Raw genomic sequence first — 15,844 nt, 5'->3', positions numbered from 1 at the left:
CTGGCACCGAAAAAGTTGTCAACAGAATATCTACATTTCAACCACCACTCACACTTATACAACACACCCACATATGTGGAGGTCCTCAACATAAACATACCCAAACAAAGGAGACCACAGATGCAAAAACACATGTGATCTCCACAGCCCTCCACACCACATACTGCTCATAGTCCACATAACTGTGTGTCACAGCCACTAAGGCTTCACCATAAACCTAAAATATTAGTCATAGGAGTAAGACACACAGATGTGCCTCTCACCAGGCTGGATAAGGAGAAAGTCATACTTAGTTGTCTGTGAGGTGCCAAAATCTGCCATATCACATACACACTCAAGTCTCTCGACAACATGCACTGTTATGATTCTGCCATAGTCCATGTTGGTGTGAATGATTTGAGACGTACCTCCCTGGACAAAATGATGAGAGACATAATTGAGCTTGCTGATTACATGTCCCAGGCAGGTAAGTCCCTAGCCTTAAGCAGCATTCTGCTGTCACCCAGAATGATGCCTCAATACAAACCGAAAATGAGCGACTTTAACAATTGGCTTAGTTTCTGGTGTCATTCCATGGGGATCCAGTACCTGACAGCCTGGGAAGATATGATCAACAGACCACAATGTTTTGCCAGAGATGGTCTGCATCTGTCTCACCTGGGCTTCAGGCTTCTGGCAAAGGCTCTTGCCTCCCACATAGTGCTTTTTTTAGGAAAAGTGATGAGGTTAAAACTACCAACATAAAAATTTCAACAAAACACAAATTAAAGGTCATGCTGCTAAACGCTAGGAGTCTAAACATGAAATTGCACTCACTACAAGCATTCTTAACGTGGAAAATGCTGACATCTGTGCCGTCACAGAAACCTGGTTCAAAGTTGCGGAGAGCACCTCAGCCTTACCTGGTTACTCATCCCATCATAGATTCAGACCCCAAACTGTGGGCAGTAAAGCCAAAGGAGGTGGAGTTTCAATATACATTAAAGACATACACACTTCCAGGCTGGTCAAACAGTATGACACACAAGAGACACCCCAGGTCCAGTTAACCATTGACAAGACCCTTATTCAAATCATAGCTAGCTACTGGCCCCCAAATCTGACTCAAGATGACCAATCCACCTATTTGGGCCTGTTTGAATATGTCAAGATTCAACCCTTTTCCCTGATCCTGGGTGACTTTAACTACCCAAACATAGATTGGAAGAACTACTCATGCCAGAACACAAATGCCCAGAGGTTTCCTTGATTTTGTCAATGCAAATACCTTGGAAAAGCTGGTCAATACCAATACCCCCACAAGAGGTGATAATTTCTTGGACTTGGTATCAACCAACATGCGTAACCACTGCAGCAAACCTACAGTATCATCCTCCCTGGTAAGATCCAACCATAAAGTGGTCACTTTCAAAGTCACCATCTCCACCAAACCCCCTCGAGCTAGGTTCAGCCATAAAAACTTCTCCAAAGCTGACTACAGCCGCCTGAGGGATGGCTTCACAGCCCCAATATCCAAAACTATACCAAAGCACTACATGAGCATTTACATAGATGCATGGAATCAGGCACACCAGACAGAACTAAATCATCCTCTGCAAGGAAGAGTAAACCTGTCTGGTGGACATCTGCAATAAATACATAAACTCTATAACAAAAGGAAAACAAACTGCTCTCCAAGACCAAGAAGGAGTAGGTGCCCAATTGGAAGCAATGCCTCCTTAACCTTAACAAGCAAATAAAATCACTAGTGACATCCTCCAAAGCAAACTTAGAGTCCAAATTGGCCACATCCACTAGAGGCAATCATAAGGCCTTCTTCACATATATCTGAACCTCAAAGGAAGCACCCAGATCTGTTTAGAACTGGTGGTCAAGGACACCAAATATACAAATGTAGTAGATACAGCAAACTTGCTGGCTGACAGATTCAGCAAAAACTTCACCCCTCTGCCCCCCCTTCAGTAAATCAGGACATCCCCAGTACCAGCCCCCTTCCTCTTTACATCCAGGGAACAGGTCATCACTGCTCCCTCAAAGGCAAAAAATACAGACTCCATCAGACCCGATAACATCCCAAGCTGCATTCTGTGTGAACTCGGGCAGGAACTTGCAGCACCATTAGGTGCCCTTTTCAACCAAAGCCCGAGTACCGGCTTCACCCCAGCTGAGTGGAGGACAGCCACCATCGTCCCTTTGCACAAAGGTGGAGCATCCACTGATCTGGGAAATTATAGCCCCATCAGCTTAACTAGCCTGATCTGCAAGGCCATGGAATGGATTATCATGGACTTCATTAACAAGGACACTGGCAAACTCCAAACACTCAATCCCACACAATTTGGTTTTGTCAAGGGGAGGTCTGCTAAATTTGGTCGACTTCTTTGAGACAGTCACTAAAGCCATAGACGAGGGGAAAACTGTGCACACCGCCTACCTTGACCTGGCCAAAGCCTTTGACACTATTCCCCACTCCGGCATAATAGATAAATTCTCTCAACTAGGCAGCAATCCATATGTTACCAGCTGGGTTGCAAACTTGCTCACCTAGTCAAAATAGGGGAAGCCACCTCAAGCAGTAGACCTGTAACAAGAGGTGTGCCTCAGGATTCGGTCTTGGAACCTCTGTTATTTGGGATATACTTTTCTGAGGTGCAGGCCAAAATCAGTGGGCTATGGCTGACCAAGTTTGCAGATGACTGCAAGTTGAGCACACTCAGCAATTCCCCAAGTGATGTGGACGTCCTCCAAGAGGGTCTCACTCAGACAAATAACTTGTGTCAGAAATATGGCCACAAGCTGAATACCAACAAATGCATCATCATCCCCTTTGGTGAGAGTGACAGCCCCACAAATTATCGCATTGACAACAATGTCCTAAGTACACATTCAGTCATGACAGATTTGGGCACCCAGTTTGATAGCAACCTGACGTTTGACCACCATGTTACTTCCATTGTACAGAAAGCCTTCTACATGGCCAACCTCACAAGTATGGGTATCTCATCCAGTGACAAGGAGGTGATAATATCCCTGTATTCTTCCCTTATAAGGCCCATTATCGAGTACAATGCCCCTTTTGGCATGTACCTCGCAAAGCACATGCAGCAGCTGGACAGACTACAGAAGTTCCTCACCAGGAGAAAACAGGATCTCAAACATCTACGCTACACAGATAGGCTAAAAGCCTTATTCCCTCTACTCAGTTTCATATAGACTCCTCAGAGGTGACCTATGTCTGGCATACAAGGCTATCATAGACCCCACCTTGATGGTACTGCTGCATATCCACAAGTCAAGCTTCACTCGAGTAACTCACAATCATGGCCTCAACCTGGCGGGACCGATTTGTATCCCAGAGACTCCCCATCTATGGAATAGACTCCCTCTCCATGTCAAGCAGAGTACTTCTTTACCCCATTTTAAGCGCAACCTGGAAAACTGGATGAGAAACAAAAAATACACCCCTGGGATTCCGCCCGTGTCCCTGCTGGACAGGGACATTGGGTGCTGACTTGGCTAAACATGGGCTTAACTCTTGGCTAGGCTTAGAAGGGCCTCAGGGCCAGTAGCCTAGTAACTGCCTATGATCCTACTCAATGTTCTGAGCATACGAAATTACTTCTGTCTATGAAGTATCTTTCTCATAATGCTAAAACCCTGTAAACTTCCTGCATGCTTCTTTAACCCTGGTTCTTAAGCCTTGTACGATCAAGCCAAAATCTGTTTTTGTACCAAATGTTCTGCCCACTGTATTAGCACGTCTCATCCTTATCCATGCTTTAGCCTGAACGTTATTTCAAGGAGCTCATTTGTATCCCTCACTAAAACATTAATTTCTAACAAAAATGCACTTACTAAAACTGTATGGAAAATCTGAAATATAAAATGAAAATACAGGCCTACTGTAATATGCCTATGCAAAGAGAATATTTTATTTACAGAGGATTAAATCTGACAAAACTACATTTATGTGGGCCCATATCTTGCAATGCAAATAGGCAGGAGCTTTCCAGGTGGGTGCTACTACTGTTTCCCTTGTAAAACTAAGGCAGTGGGGCTAAAGTCTGCATAGTAAAGTAAAGTAAAGTTGGCCATAAGCACAGACGGAAGAAATGCCTACAGAACAGGCACTTGATTTGATACTGTAGAAGCTGTCACAGAAGACAAAAAAGCTGGCCTGATATTAATGAAAGCAGTGCCAGTGGATTGACACGTGCTGTACTAAACTCATTTTGACCACTTCCTCTTTGACAGGTACTGGTGGGCATAACAGCTTGGTAAAGACACAAGGTAAAACTGAAGTCATTCCAATATGAGTCTACATGCAAAAACTGGCCTTATTGCTTTTTTATGCCTGCTGCCAACTTATAACCACGGGGAAGACGTAGTCAGAATGGAGAGATAATAAGCTGGTCAGTAGAGAAAACTGATAATGTTGAGTACTAGGAGATCTTGGAGAAAGAATGTATGCAGTCTGTCAGGAGAAAGAGTTACAAGTACGGGGAGCACAGAAGCACAGGCACCTATATAAATAAAACACTAAATGTTTGTTTTCAGGGATGCTTTGTGAAATTCTGACTGCAAGATGAGTAATGGCATAGACAAGACCCTGACTGAAAAAGAAAGACCCCCCCTAAAGAAAACAGAAAATGCCATGTATTTTAAAACAGCAATGAAAAAGGCTAAAGAGGTCTATTAAAGAGAAATGGTTCCCTCCCTGAACGCATTCTAAGATTATCCACCATGTGACCAAACACTTTCAAGAGTGGAAAAGAACATAACTGTTACACAGCAGTGTATTATGGAAGTTGTGGGCAAGGTCTAGCAGCCTGTGAAAGACTGTGTACCAACAAGTCCTAATTTCTGTACTGTCAGCTGTTGCTATCCACACAGCTGGAATGCTACAATATAAGATCCATCAATCAATGCCCTGCATTTCACCTGCCATGCCTGGCCAAGTAACTTTTATCATGTTTCAATACACTGGACCAGGTCTCATAAGTACACATCTTCACTCTTCTTTTCAACAGGATACTTGTCAGTTTTTAAATCTAGGCCAACACTTCTGCTTGCCTGGTTCAAAATGAAACTATGCATTCTCTGTGCACTCACCCCTTGGCAAAGCATACCTCTTACAAACCACAGTTCATGAGATAAGATCATAAGAAAATTGGGGGAAAAAATCATATAAAGCAATTATTTTCACTGGGCTACAATGAATCTGGCAAATGCTGTCTCATTTGCAAATATGCAATATTTATTATATTATAAGGGTGGCTGCAGTGGTGCAACGGTTAGTGTTGCCACCTCATAGCAAGAGGTTCTCCGGTTCGATCCTCGGCTGGGGTGCCTTCTGTGCGGAGTCTGCGTGTCCTCCCTGTGGTTAAGTGGGTTTCCACCGGGTGCTCAGGTTTCCTCCTACATCCCAAAGACATACTGTAGGTGGATTGGACACTCTAAATTGGCCCTAGGCGTGAGTGTGTGCGTGTATGTGCCTTCTGTGGAAGGTTGGGTGCTGGGCTGGCAACTCGACACCATAAAACTCTACTGCCAATCATGAGCGGACAGGTGATCCACTGTGGTGACCCCTAACCGGGAAAAGCTGAAAGAAGAAGAAGAAGAAGATAAGGAAGTTTACAACTTAGTTTTGACACTGACATGTCTTGTTTTCTCTTCTAAAAACTAAATAAATACATAAAACTTGGACCAAAATATCTGTCAATTGCTGTCTTAATATAATACCTGTAATCATTAGCTAGATCTAATTGACTGAAATAAATCAATGGTGACAAAGCAGACTAGTTCAACATCAAGACTCTGAGATTAACATTATGGCACTTGTGAAAAATAGAAAAATGACAGTTTTAATCTATGGATATACTAAATAAAGTAGCACTTGGAGGTCATACTATGAGAGCCTCTAAAGCCAGCAATCCCAAAATGCCAAGAAGATGGCAGCATTCAGACCTGCAGGTGCATAATATTTAATAATGTGTATATACACGAGTATTTTGTATACTGTGATCATTCATTTCACTTAAGATAATGAAAAACAGCAGTCAGCTTTACTCTAGGACTATTGTTTTGCTTTTAGAGCTGAAACAATGTTAATTTACGATTGTGATGTTTATAACCCATCCATTACCACAGGGTGTGTTAAGAAAATAAAAAAAAGAAAGCCCACTCTGTTTAACACTTTCCAAAAGTTCTGAAAAGAAGATCTCTTTGACTCCCATTTTTAACTCAAAATGCTTGGTTCAATTTAATACAAAATCTTTCAATCTTAAATTAATAGCCATCAAGGAAATTTCCATGAATTATATATACTTGCTAGGAGTACTTTGGCTTACCTAAATAGCCAGTTATAATAGTGACAGGAATTTTAGAATCCTGTATACTGGTCTCAGACAGGATAGGAATTAACTCAGGACATTCTTCATCTTCCTCCTCATAAACAGCAGCCATGGCAGCTAGAAAGAAAAGTCAAAGAATATGGTTGTTGTTAAAAACAAAGTGAGAAAAAAAGTCTCTCTGGCATCGGACTATACAACAAGCTTTGTGTCACTGTTACTATATATTAAACACTATACATGCAAATTCTACATCACCTCAGTCTTGCCGTCTCCCCGAACCAAGGGGCCTTCTGTGGTCTATTGGGACTATTAACCAAATCTTCAAAACATGAATAGAGAGGAAAAAGATGCTGATGTTCTAAAAACTATTTAACTATCTTTTAGAGAAAGTGTTTAATGTGGTAATATTCAAGTAATCACTAGGCTGGGAGTCTGAGGCATTGACAGAATGCTGCATACACTGAAACTGCCACAAGCCCGATCATGTTGTTGAACCATTAATGCACATTTAGTTCTGTGCAAAGTAAAAGGATGTCAACGTGTGACACTTGGGGAGCTCAGATTAAGGAGTGCATAGAAGTCCCAATGTTCAAAGCAAAGCTCTGAAGTGGAGAAGGGGGTTCAATAAGGTAGATGATTTGGAAAACAAAGTGAAAGAAAGGAAGAGTATCAGAGGGATTTATAAGGTGGGAATAGGGGAGAGAAAGATGAACTTTAGCTAACTAAAATTAGCTGCCAGTGCTTGGTTAGCAAGAGATAGTATGACACCATCAATTCAGAGGAAAGTAATAAAAATCAGTACTTAAAGGAGGAATTCTGCAGGTAGAGCATAAATGCAGAAAGATACATGCAGTGCTATTTGACAGAGGATGGAGAAATGTAGGAAGTGAAAGAAGGGAGGGTATAATTACATCTAAAGAAGAAAGGAGTGAGGTACTGTGAAGGTAGAATAAATTGCAAACTGTACCTATTATATAAGGTCACTATATCAGATGGCTGTATACGTGGCTCAGAACTCCCCTTCAGTTACAGACGTGTTGAAAGGTTGCAGAGTAGAAATGATGGAGATGTAAACAGAAGAGGGGAAGAAACTTGCACATGTTTTCATAGTGCAGGGAGTTAAACATTTCTGAACAGTTGTATAATGGAATGGGAGTGTGTATGAAAAGTCCCAAAATGAAGTGTATATTCTTGGGGTTAGGGGGAAAGCAGGACAGGTAGAGAGATGAGAAGAATGTGCAGAGGATGGTCTAGGAATATTATAGCAAAAGGCTGAAGGGTCAGATAAGACGGAGGTCAGTATGATAACATTTAAAAGTATACTGGCAACCCAGGGCTATAAAGAAAGGTAGGAAAAATGAGGAATGAATGGCAGAAAGTACTAGAGAGGTATAGTCTGTAGAATTTTCAAGTGGATTCTAATCACTTTCTAGAAGTAGAGTGGGTGTCAATTTACATCTCATGTTTCATTAGTGTGTATACACTGTCAGGGGCTATAGTTAAAAAATGGATGGTAGGCTCAAAGGAGGATGGGGTCTGGGGGATGCAAGTATGAACTAATATAATGCTGAAATTGTAAAGATATGCATATAAGAAGACAAATATTATGTTAAGCACAGTTATATAAAGAACTTCTGTATTTTTTTATTATTATTGTACAAGGATTAATGTCAAAAATATTTTGTTATGATGGTACTATAGGTTCTGAAAATTTGAAATGTTCAATAAAAGAAAATAAAAACTGCATATTAGTTCTCTGTTTTTTTTTTTTTTTTTGTTCGTTTGTTTTTAATCTTAGGTCAGAATGCCGATTATTATGGGTCTGAACTGCTTCTTGTTCTCTCAGGGACAGTCCCACTAAGACTGAAGAGACAGGTATTCACAGCCCACGTTCACTGCTCTTAAAAGCATTAAACACTTTTACATAAAAAAGGTTTCTTTATACACTGGGGAATACAGATTTACATTCTGAACCAGAAACTAAGACACCAGCAAACCCAAGTCACATAAACAAACCTGACAGCCTTTTAAACTCATATAGTACTGATAACGCATTATCATAGTCATCAAGTCTATCATCAGAAGCATCTTCTTAAAACACTGCTCAAGTTATGGAGTTACGGGAAAGCAACTATCCTACGGTGATAAATCAGCACCAAAACAACCTGGTAATAAATCTGACTTTAGCACCGTAGTGTAATACAATGAAATCATATTTTCAACCCAAACTATTTATTCAGCTGGTAACAAGCTACAGTTTTATTTGTGACGAAATGGGAAAAAATCACAAACATATATGAACAATTTAGCAGGTGTGACTAATAAAACAGCTGAAGAAGCAGCAATCTAAATGCACTAAGGACATTCAGTTACTGGAAGCTCAGTTCAATAGATTTTTAGGAAGCGCAAAATAATGATCAGACAGCAATGATGAAATGTTCAGTCTAATTGAGAACATAAATTGATGGATTTTGAAACCAAAGCTAAGCAAAATTATTAGGACATTGTAGGTATCCTAGAACAATGGGGTTGTACTTTAGGCCTTGAATCAAATTTTCATGGCATTTTTAAGTCAATTCTAACCCAGTTTGTCTGCCCCAACATACCTGATAGGTCTCACTGTCCACATGCTTCATTACTTCCTACAAATTTACAACAAGTAACTGCAAAATCTGAAAGATCAAAGACCAGGAAATAATTCTGTTGGCAATTCTGAGGAAACAAAAAGTCAATGCAGAAACCCTTCGCTCTCTATTTTTTTTGAATTTGTATCAAGTGCCAAGACAGTAAAGAACCTTTACTTCCATTGGGTTAGAACTGTGGAAGAAGTGAATAAGAACTACCATTTTTCCAGCAAAACTCAGAATGAACTGGCAAAGGATTTCCTTTGTATTAACCACAGCTGAAAAAGCAAAGAAGAGTTACTGGCAAAGGATGAACGTGATCAAGCTCCTTCCTTGTCAAAGCAACTCATCTGAAAACCTCAGATATAGGCTATTGTGTTGTCTCACTCTTTGTTAGGCTGACATTTTTTATAGTCTTTTTTTTTGGCCAAGAGACAGGTTTTGCTTTGTGGAGATGACATTTACTGCAAACATAAAAGAATATTCAATTAGTAACATTTTTATGTTACAACTAAACAAATGTAATGTTCTATAATTCACTTCTCCAGTCAATGTTATCAGTTAACATAAATGAATACAAGCTATTCCACAACAAAGAGTATTAAGACACATTAAATAAAAAAACATTTTTTTTTCACAAGAAACTCATTTGGAAGAGCACAAACTCTAGCATTAATAGAAAGGTACAATTAGATTAGAGAGTACACTATAATGATCAAACTAAGAAATCATCATCAGGCTGTATAAAAAATTCCTATGGAATTTATTATACCAACAAATTTAGTTCTAAAAATGACATTTGCTGGTGACAAATCCTTTTAGATTTTTATTCACTGCATTTATTCCAACAATTTAGCTAGGACTTTTAATTAAATTCTATTAAATCCATGTACATTAATTATGTAAGGAACATGTATGGTCCAGAATTAAATAGTTTTCTTGGATATATTTATCCTTAGTAGATACATTATTCAGAATGAAATGGAGTAACTTCAGAGCAGGTATTTATGGTGACAAGTATGTATATATCACTACTGGGGATAAACGATCATGTACACAGATAAATCAGCTTGACCATATTAGATCTCAGTCTGACGGACAAACACATTCAAAGCAAAAAATTATCCAGAAATTATGACAAATTTTTCTCAAGGTGTTACTTTTCCACCATGACTACCAACCATACAGTAGTCCATTTATGGGTACAGCCCTTTTGTTTTCCCATCCTGAGTACTTCCCAATAAGGGGTGGATCTAAGTCAGGCAAGCCATTATACGGTCAGTCATTACTGTGTTTGTGCACTTATTGGCATCTTGACAATGACCATGTATTGGCCCTAGATTTCCCCTGGTAGCTGATGTATGCACCTGCATCACCACGGAAGTGCCCTGCACCTTATCCCTATATCTGTGTGCTCCCACACACTCATGAGGGCTACCATCACTGGCTTGGAATTGACGAAAATATATACCCTTGTCCTGGGTCTACTGGTAACTTGAAAGCCTATATTTGCATGGTAGCGGGTTGCCCTGACTGATACCACTACTTCCATCCCTCCCTTCAGGATGGGCAAGGTTGATGTAAATAAAGCATGCTTAGTCTTCAATGCTCAGTTCTTCTATAGCCCAAGCTGCTATTTGAACATGGGTTCTCTGCGTTATAGTCAGAGCTTTGTCAGGCAATGATTATGACAAATGATCTCTTTCTGAGGCCTTCACTGATTTCCACTGATTGCTTCTCTGATTGTTTTTGCATTCCACTGTTTTTGCATTCCACCTGGTTTATACCCCTTGTGCTATCTCCCTCCCCCAATACTAAGTCTATATTAGACTCCTGCTGAGCATGGAGCCATCTTTAAATTTCTAGTCTCCCACCAGGACACAAGTGCTCTTCAGCAATTACATTCTGCTTGCTGGTAAGCCATTAAACCTCAGGAATTTTTTAAAGTGTTCAGATTTGTAAAGTAATACTTACTTTTTTCTCTTGTCTTGGTGGGCTCTGCCCCGCTCCGTTCGCCCTGCCCTGTCCGCTATTTCCTCCCACCCCCCAGTACCTCTACATTTATAGTAATCACAGCCACACCCACAGCTCACCCTCACATCACCTCCACCAATCACTGCTCCTCAAGTCATATCACATTATACCACACCAACTTGCTCCACACAAAATACTCCCAATCACTCTCATTCCCACTAGGCATTTTTTACATCACCCACACTACTTCCCCATCCACATATAGTGCAACCTTATAATTCCTTTTCAGACTCCCCACCTAGAACCAACTTAAACTTTATAACTATGACTATCACACAACTAAGTCTAGTCTGTCTTCTCATAATTCTTTACAACACCACAAGTTATCACTCTAGCAATATCCCTAAACTTAGTAGCACAACACTACATTATGCACTCTCATATACAGACACCACACATTATAATAATATCTGCCCACAATTGTTCAAGAACTACATAACAGACCAATTCAGATCTAAACACATATGCTCTCATTCCTACTCCAAAAAAAACACAATACTTTCTCACACTCCTCACCAAGCTCAAACATCTGTATCACCATTTTAACAAGCAGGTTCACCATAAGTGGGGATATCCACCCCAACCCAGGCCCAAATCCATCCTGTCCTACACAAATGTCAGAACATAACACCCTCACTTTATTCATCCCTGGGCAAATCAACAACAGCAGCAAAACCAACCATCTTTTAATGCTAAATATTAATATTAGAAGTATCAAAAATAAAATACCTGACCTCCAGGCCACAATGGCACACTACTCCCCAGACATAGTTGTTTAAACAGAAGCCTGGCTAAATAAAAATAAAAACATAGCTAACTCAAAAGTTCTCCCTACCGGCTACAATATCATTAGACAAGACAGACCACTTTGTAAAGGGGGTGGAACTGCCTTACTGTACAAGTCCAACTTAACTGTCCGTCAATTACCAAACTCCTACCCCTCCCCCGGTAATTGGGACATACTTATCTCACAACTTCAACTTCACCCTAAAAAAGTCATCACCACAATTGTGATCTATATTCCACCTGGTAATACACCTACTAGCCTTGAAGACTTCTTATCCTGGTGTTCTTCCACATACTCACAAGAAACCCTTATTCTGGGGGGCGTCAACCTAGATTGGTTCACCTGTATATCAGAACCACCAATAAATCTCCATGGCTACCAGCAGCTAGTCCAAATTCCAACTAGATGTGATAAAAAAATCTAAAAAGGAATCCATCCTTGACTGGGTCCTAACTAACAACCCCACATTGTACCCTCACACAGACAGTCTCCCAGACACCTTAAGTAACCACAACATAATATACTTTATACGTAGTAGAACAAGTATATGCAAAACCACTAACTATATATCCACTAGAAACACAAACATTCTCTCTTGGGGTCCTCAACACTTTACTCTAACTGTGACTGGACCCCCCTAACAACCCTCCCACTTGACCAGGCTGTAGCATATTTCAACAAAACATTTCTACAACACCTAGACACTGTCGCTCCATTGCGCAAAATCAAGGTTAGAACCTCTACAAACCCCTGGCTCAGTAAAGAAACCAAACAAATCCTCAAGTCCAGAGACACTGCCTGGCTTTACTATCAAAAAAACAAAGAAACACAAAGCCTAACTAAGTACCAAGAACTGTGCAACCGTGCAAAAAAATGCATTAGGCTGGACAAAAAATCCTACTACACAACATTACAAACTAAATATCAACACAACATCCAGAAAGTTTGGAAAAGTGTAAACCAGCTACTAAAATACACCCAAAAGGCTAGCCCCAAACCAACCACCCCTGACACTAAAGTTCCCATCGAAACACAATTCAACTCCCACTTTGTGAACTCAATTCTATCCTTAGTATCACAGGACAGTTCCTTCCTCACTATCCCCCCCAACACAAATAACACTAATACAAGCTTTACCCTCAAAACAGTTTCCACCACTTCAATCAAAAGCATGCTCTCCAAACTAAAAACCTCATCAACAGCAGCCGACCTACTCCCCAGCTATTTCTTGAAACTCACAACAGATGCTATTGCTATCCCAGTCTCCACTCTCATAAACAGATCATTTGTTGAAAACTATGTGCCCAAACTCTGGAAAATATCCTATGTTACACCCATACATAAAGGTGGGACCTCCACTGAACTTAATAACTACAGACCCATTGCTTTACTCTCCCCCTGGCCAAATCCTAGAAAAATGCATCCACACCCAGATGCTAAACTATCTCCTAGACAACAACATCCTGTCACCTACTCAGCATGGTTTCAGACCTGCCCATAGTACCACTACAGCCCTCCTCTGTTTCACAAACACAGTAAACAATCTCAAAAATGAAGGCCTACAGGTGTCAACTCTTTTTTTGGATATGTCCAAAGCATTTGACACAGTCTCACACCAAATCCTGCTAAACAAACTAAACCAATATCACCATCAAATTCCACTCTTACCTGGTTCCAAAGCTACTTCACTGCAGGTACTATGCTGTGAAATGGGAAATTTCTCTCTCTCCTCAGCAGCCCATAACTACAGGAATCCCACAGGGTTCTATCGTAGGACAATTACTATTCACGGTCTTCACAAATGGCCTCCATACCTCCACACAGTATGCATCACAAATGACCTCCATACCTCCACACAGTATGCATCTATCATTCAGTATGCAGATGACACTACCTTAATCTGTGCTGCACAAAACATTCCCACCCTCCTGCAAACAACTCAACTTGCATTCTCAGACATTGAAAACTACCTTACCAAAGCCCAACTTATCCTCAATCCAAAGAAAACTCAGCTTATGATTATAACCAGTTCTAACAAAAAACACTGATAACAGTCAATTCACTATCTACTCCTCAAATGCTACTCCAATCACTCCAGTGGCACAGGTTAAGCTATTGGGAATAACCATAGACTCACACCTAAAATATGATGGTCATCTCAACTTGACTATTAAAAAAGTACATGCCAAACTGGAATCACTCCACCGTATCAAACCATTTTTTACCAACAACACAAGATCAGCCATTGGTCACTCCCAACTTCTATCCACCCTACTCTATGCATCTCCCATTCTGACTAATATCAACAAAACTGAACTAAGCAAAATGGAAGCCTGTTATAACAGAACTGCCAGCTTTGCTGCAAATTGCTCATATAGAACTCATCACTGTACTGCTTTGAGACAGCTCCACTGGCTTGAACTGCCCAACCTCCTAACTTACAATCAGCTCTGCCTCTGTCATTCTATTACCTCCCCAATAAGTGTCCTGCCCTCAAAAACCTAGTATAACATCACTCAGCCAAAAGGCCTCTTAGATCATCAAGCAAACTACTACTAGATGTCACCAACAGCTACAATAGCTTTGGAGATGCGCTACATATAAGTTCAGTGGCTAAAAAATGGAACTCTGTCCCCACTAGCATTCAAAACACATCATCCAAAGCCTCCTTTAAAGACCTCATCAGGCAACATCTCAAGCAAAGTTGGCAGTGTCATGATTGCTCCCCAGACTAGTGAAAGTGGATAAGGTACACATACTAAACCTAGAGTACTTGATAATAGTTTTCAATCTTACTCACAAACACTGGCTACTCTACAATGTATGTACTGTACCTGTGTACTATGTATGTATTCTACCTATGTTCAAAATTTCAGCTGTACACCACAAATTAATTACCTTTATTTTTAAATTAATATTTTTTGTTTGTTCTCTCCACTGCAACTGTTGATGTGCCGCAAACCACTGCAAAAACATGTATTTTGTAATTTGTGTGTATACTGATCATGTCTAACTAAATGTATCTGTAATTTTTCTTTGTGGAGCTTTTCTCCCCAGGCATCTGCTGAAAAAGGGCCTTTTTGGCTCAGACAGACACCCCCGGTTAACAAATGTAAAATAAAATAGATATAAAATAAAATATATCACGCTACAGATAAACAAGATTACCACAAAGAAAAATCTTACAATGAAATCTGAAATCTATAAATATCAAAACCATTACCAGGAATAAATATATATGCTCCAATAAAATCAGTAAGGCATTAGCTTCCCACTGTAGACCTCCAACATTTCAGAACTAAAGCAGAAAGATGAATGATACAGGAGATCATGTGACTACTGACTGCGCTTCAATAATTAAGAGAATCTTTTCATATTTCCAGTCAATTTATAAACAAGACTGGTATCAAGGACATTACAAAATTCGCAGTTTATCAAACCCCAAAAACACAGTTTTCTTCAAAATGACCATCAGCTTGTAATTCAGGATATACATGTCACAACAGATTTACTGAAATGAAAAATTTATGGGTCTCAGCGGTTATACTGCATAATTTTACCAAACATGGCATTTTGTTCCCTGATTTTTTGTTAATGTTAAAGTACTTAGTAATTTTTGGACTTGAATATTCCAAAATCTATAATGACAGAGACTGTTGATATTACAAGAAAGCATATCTGGACTAGCTCTAGATCAGTAATATCCTATCACCACTGTACAATGGCTATAGAACAATTGAAGTTCTCAAAAATACTTCTTAAAATAATTACATGTTCTCCTTCCAACTAAGTTCATGTTTTGGCCATCAAAATCTACTGTTAACATCTGAAAATAATGACTGGCACCTGCAACGAACTTACAGAATAACAAAACTAAACTACCACAAATAATTAAAATATATTATATATATATACACACACACATATACACATGTTTTTTGATCTGATTTATTCAAGTATAACTGAACCATTTGGAGTCCATAGAGAGATGATAAAAATCAGGAAGCAAAGAAGAGTCATATTGTTGAAATGAATTCATCCTAAAG

The 15,844-nt window shown here is 39.8% G+C and overlaps 1 protein-coding gene across 2 annotated transcripts in view; it reads right to left on the bottom strand.

Annotated features, from left to right (window-relative positions):
• Positions 1-15,844, bottom strand: part of CBWD3 (COBW domain containing 3) — a 950,215-nt gene that overhangs the window by 889,409 nt on the left and 44,962 nt on the right. For both annotated transcript variants that reach the window (XM_044064329.1, XM_044064328.1), the window contains one exon: positions 6,351-6,470. In XM_044064329.1, coding sequence (XP_043920264.1) covers positions 6,351-6,465 — 115 coding nt within the window. In that variant the 5' untranslated portion in view covers positions 6,466-6,470. The remainder of the gene's footprint in view (positions 1-6,350; positions 6,471-15,844) is intronic.

Source organism: Protopterus annectens, chromosome 2.part2, assembly GCF_019279795.1.
Source record: "Protopterus annectens isolate FY-2018-M chromosome 2.part2, PAN1.0, whole genome shotgun sequence".
Classification (NCBI taxonomy): Eukaryota; Metazoa; Chordata; order Ceratodontiformes; family Protopteridae; genus Protopterus; species Protopterus annectens.
Note: the sequence above shows the minus strand (reverse complement) of the source record. Positions and strands in the feature narration are given on the sequence as shown.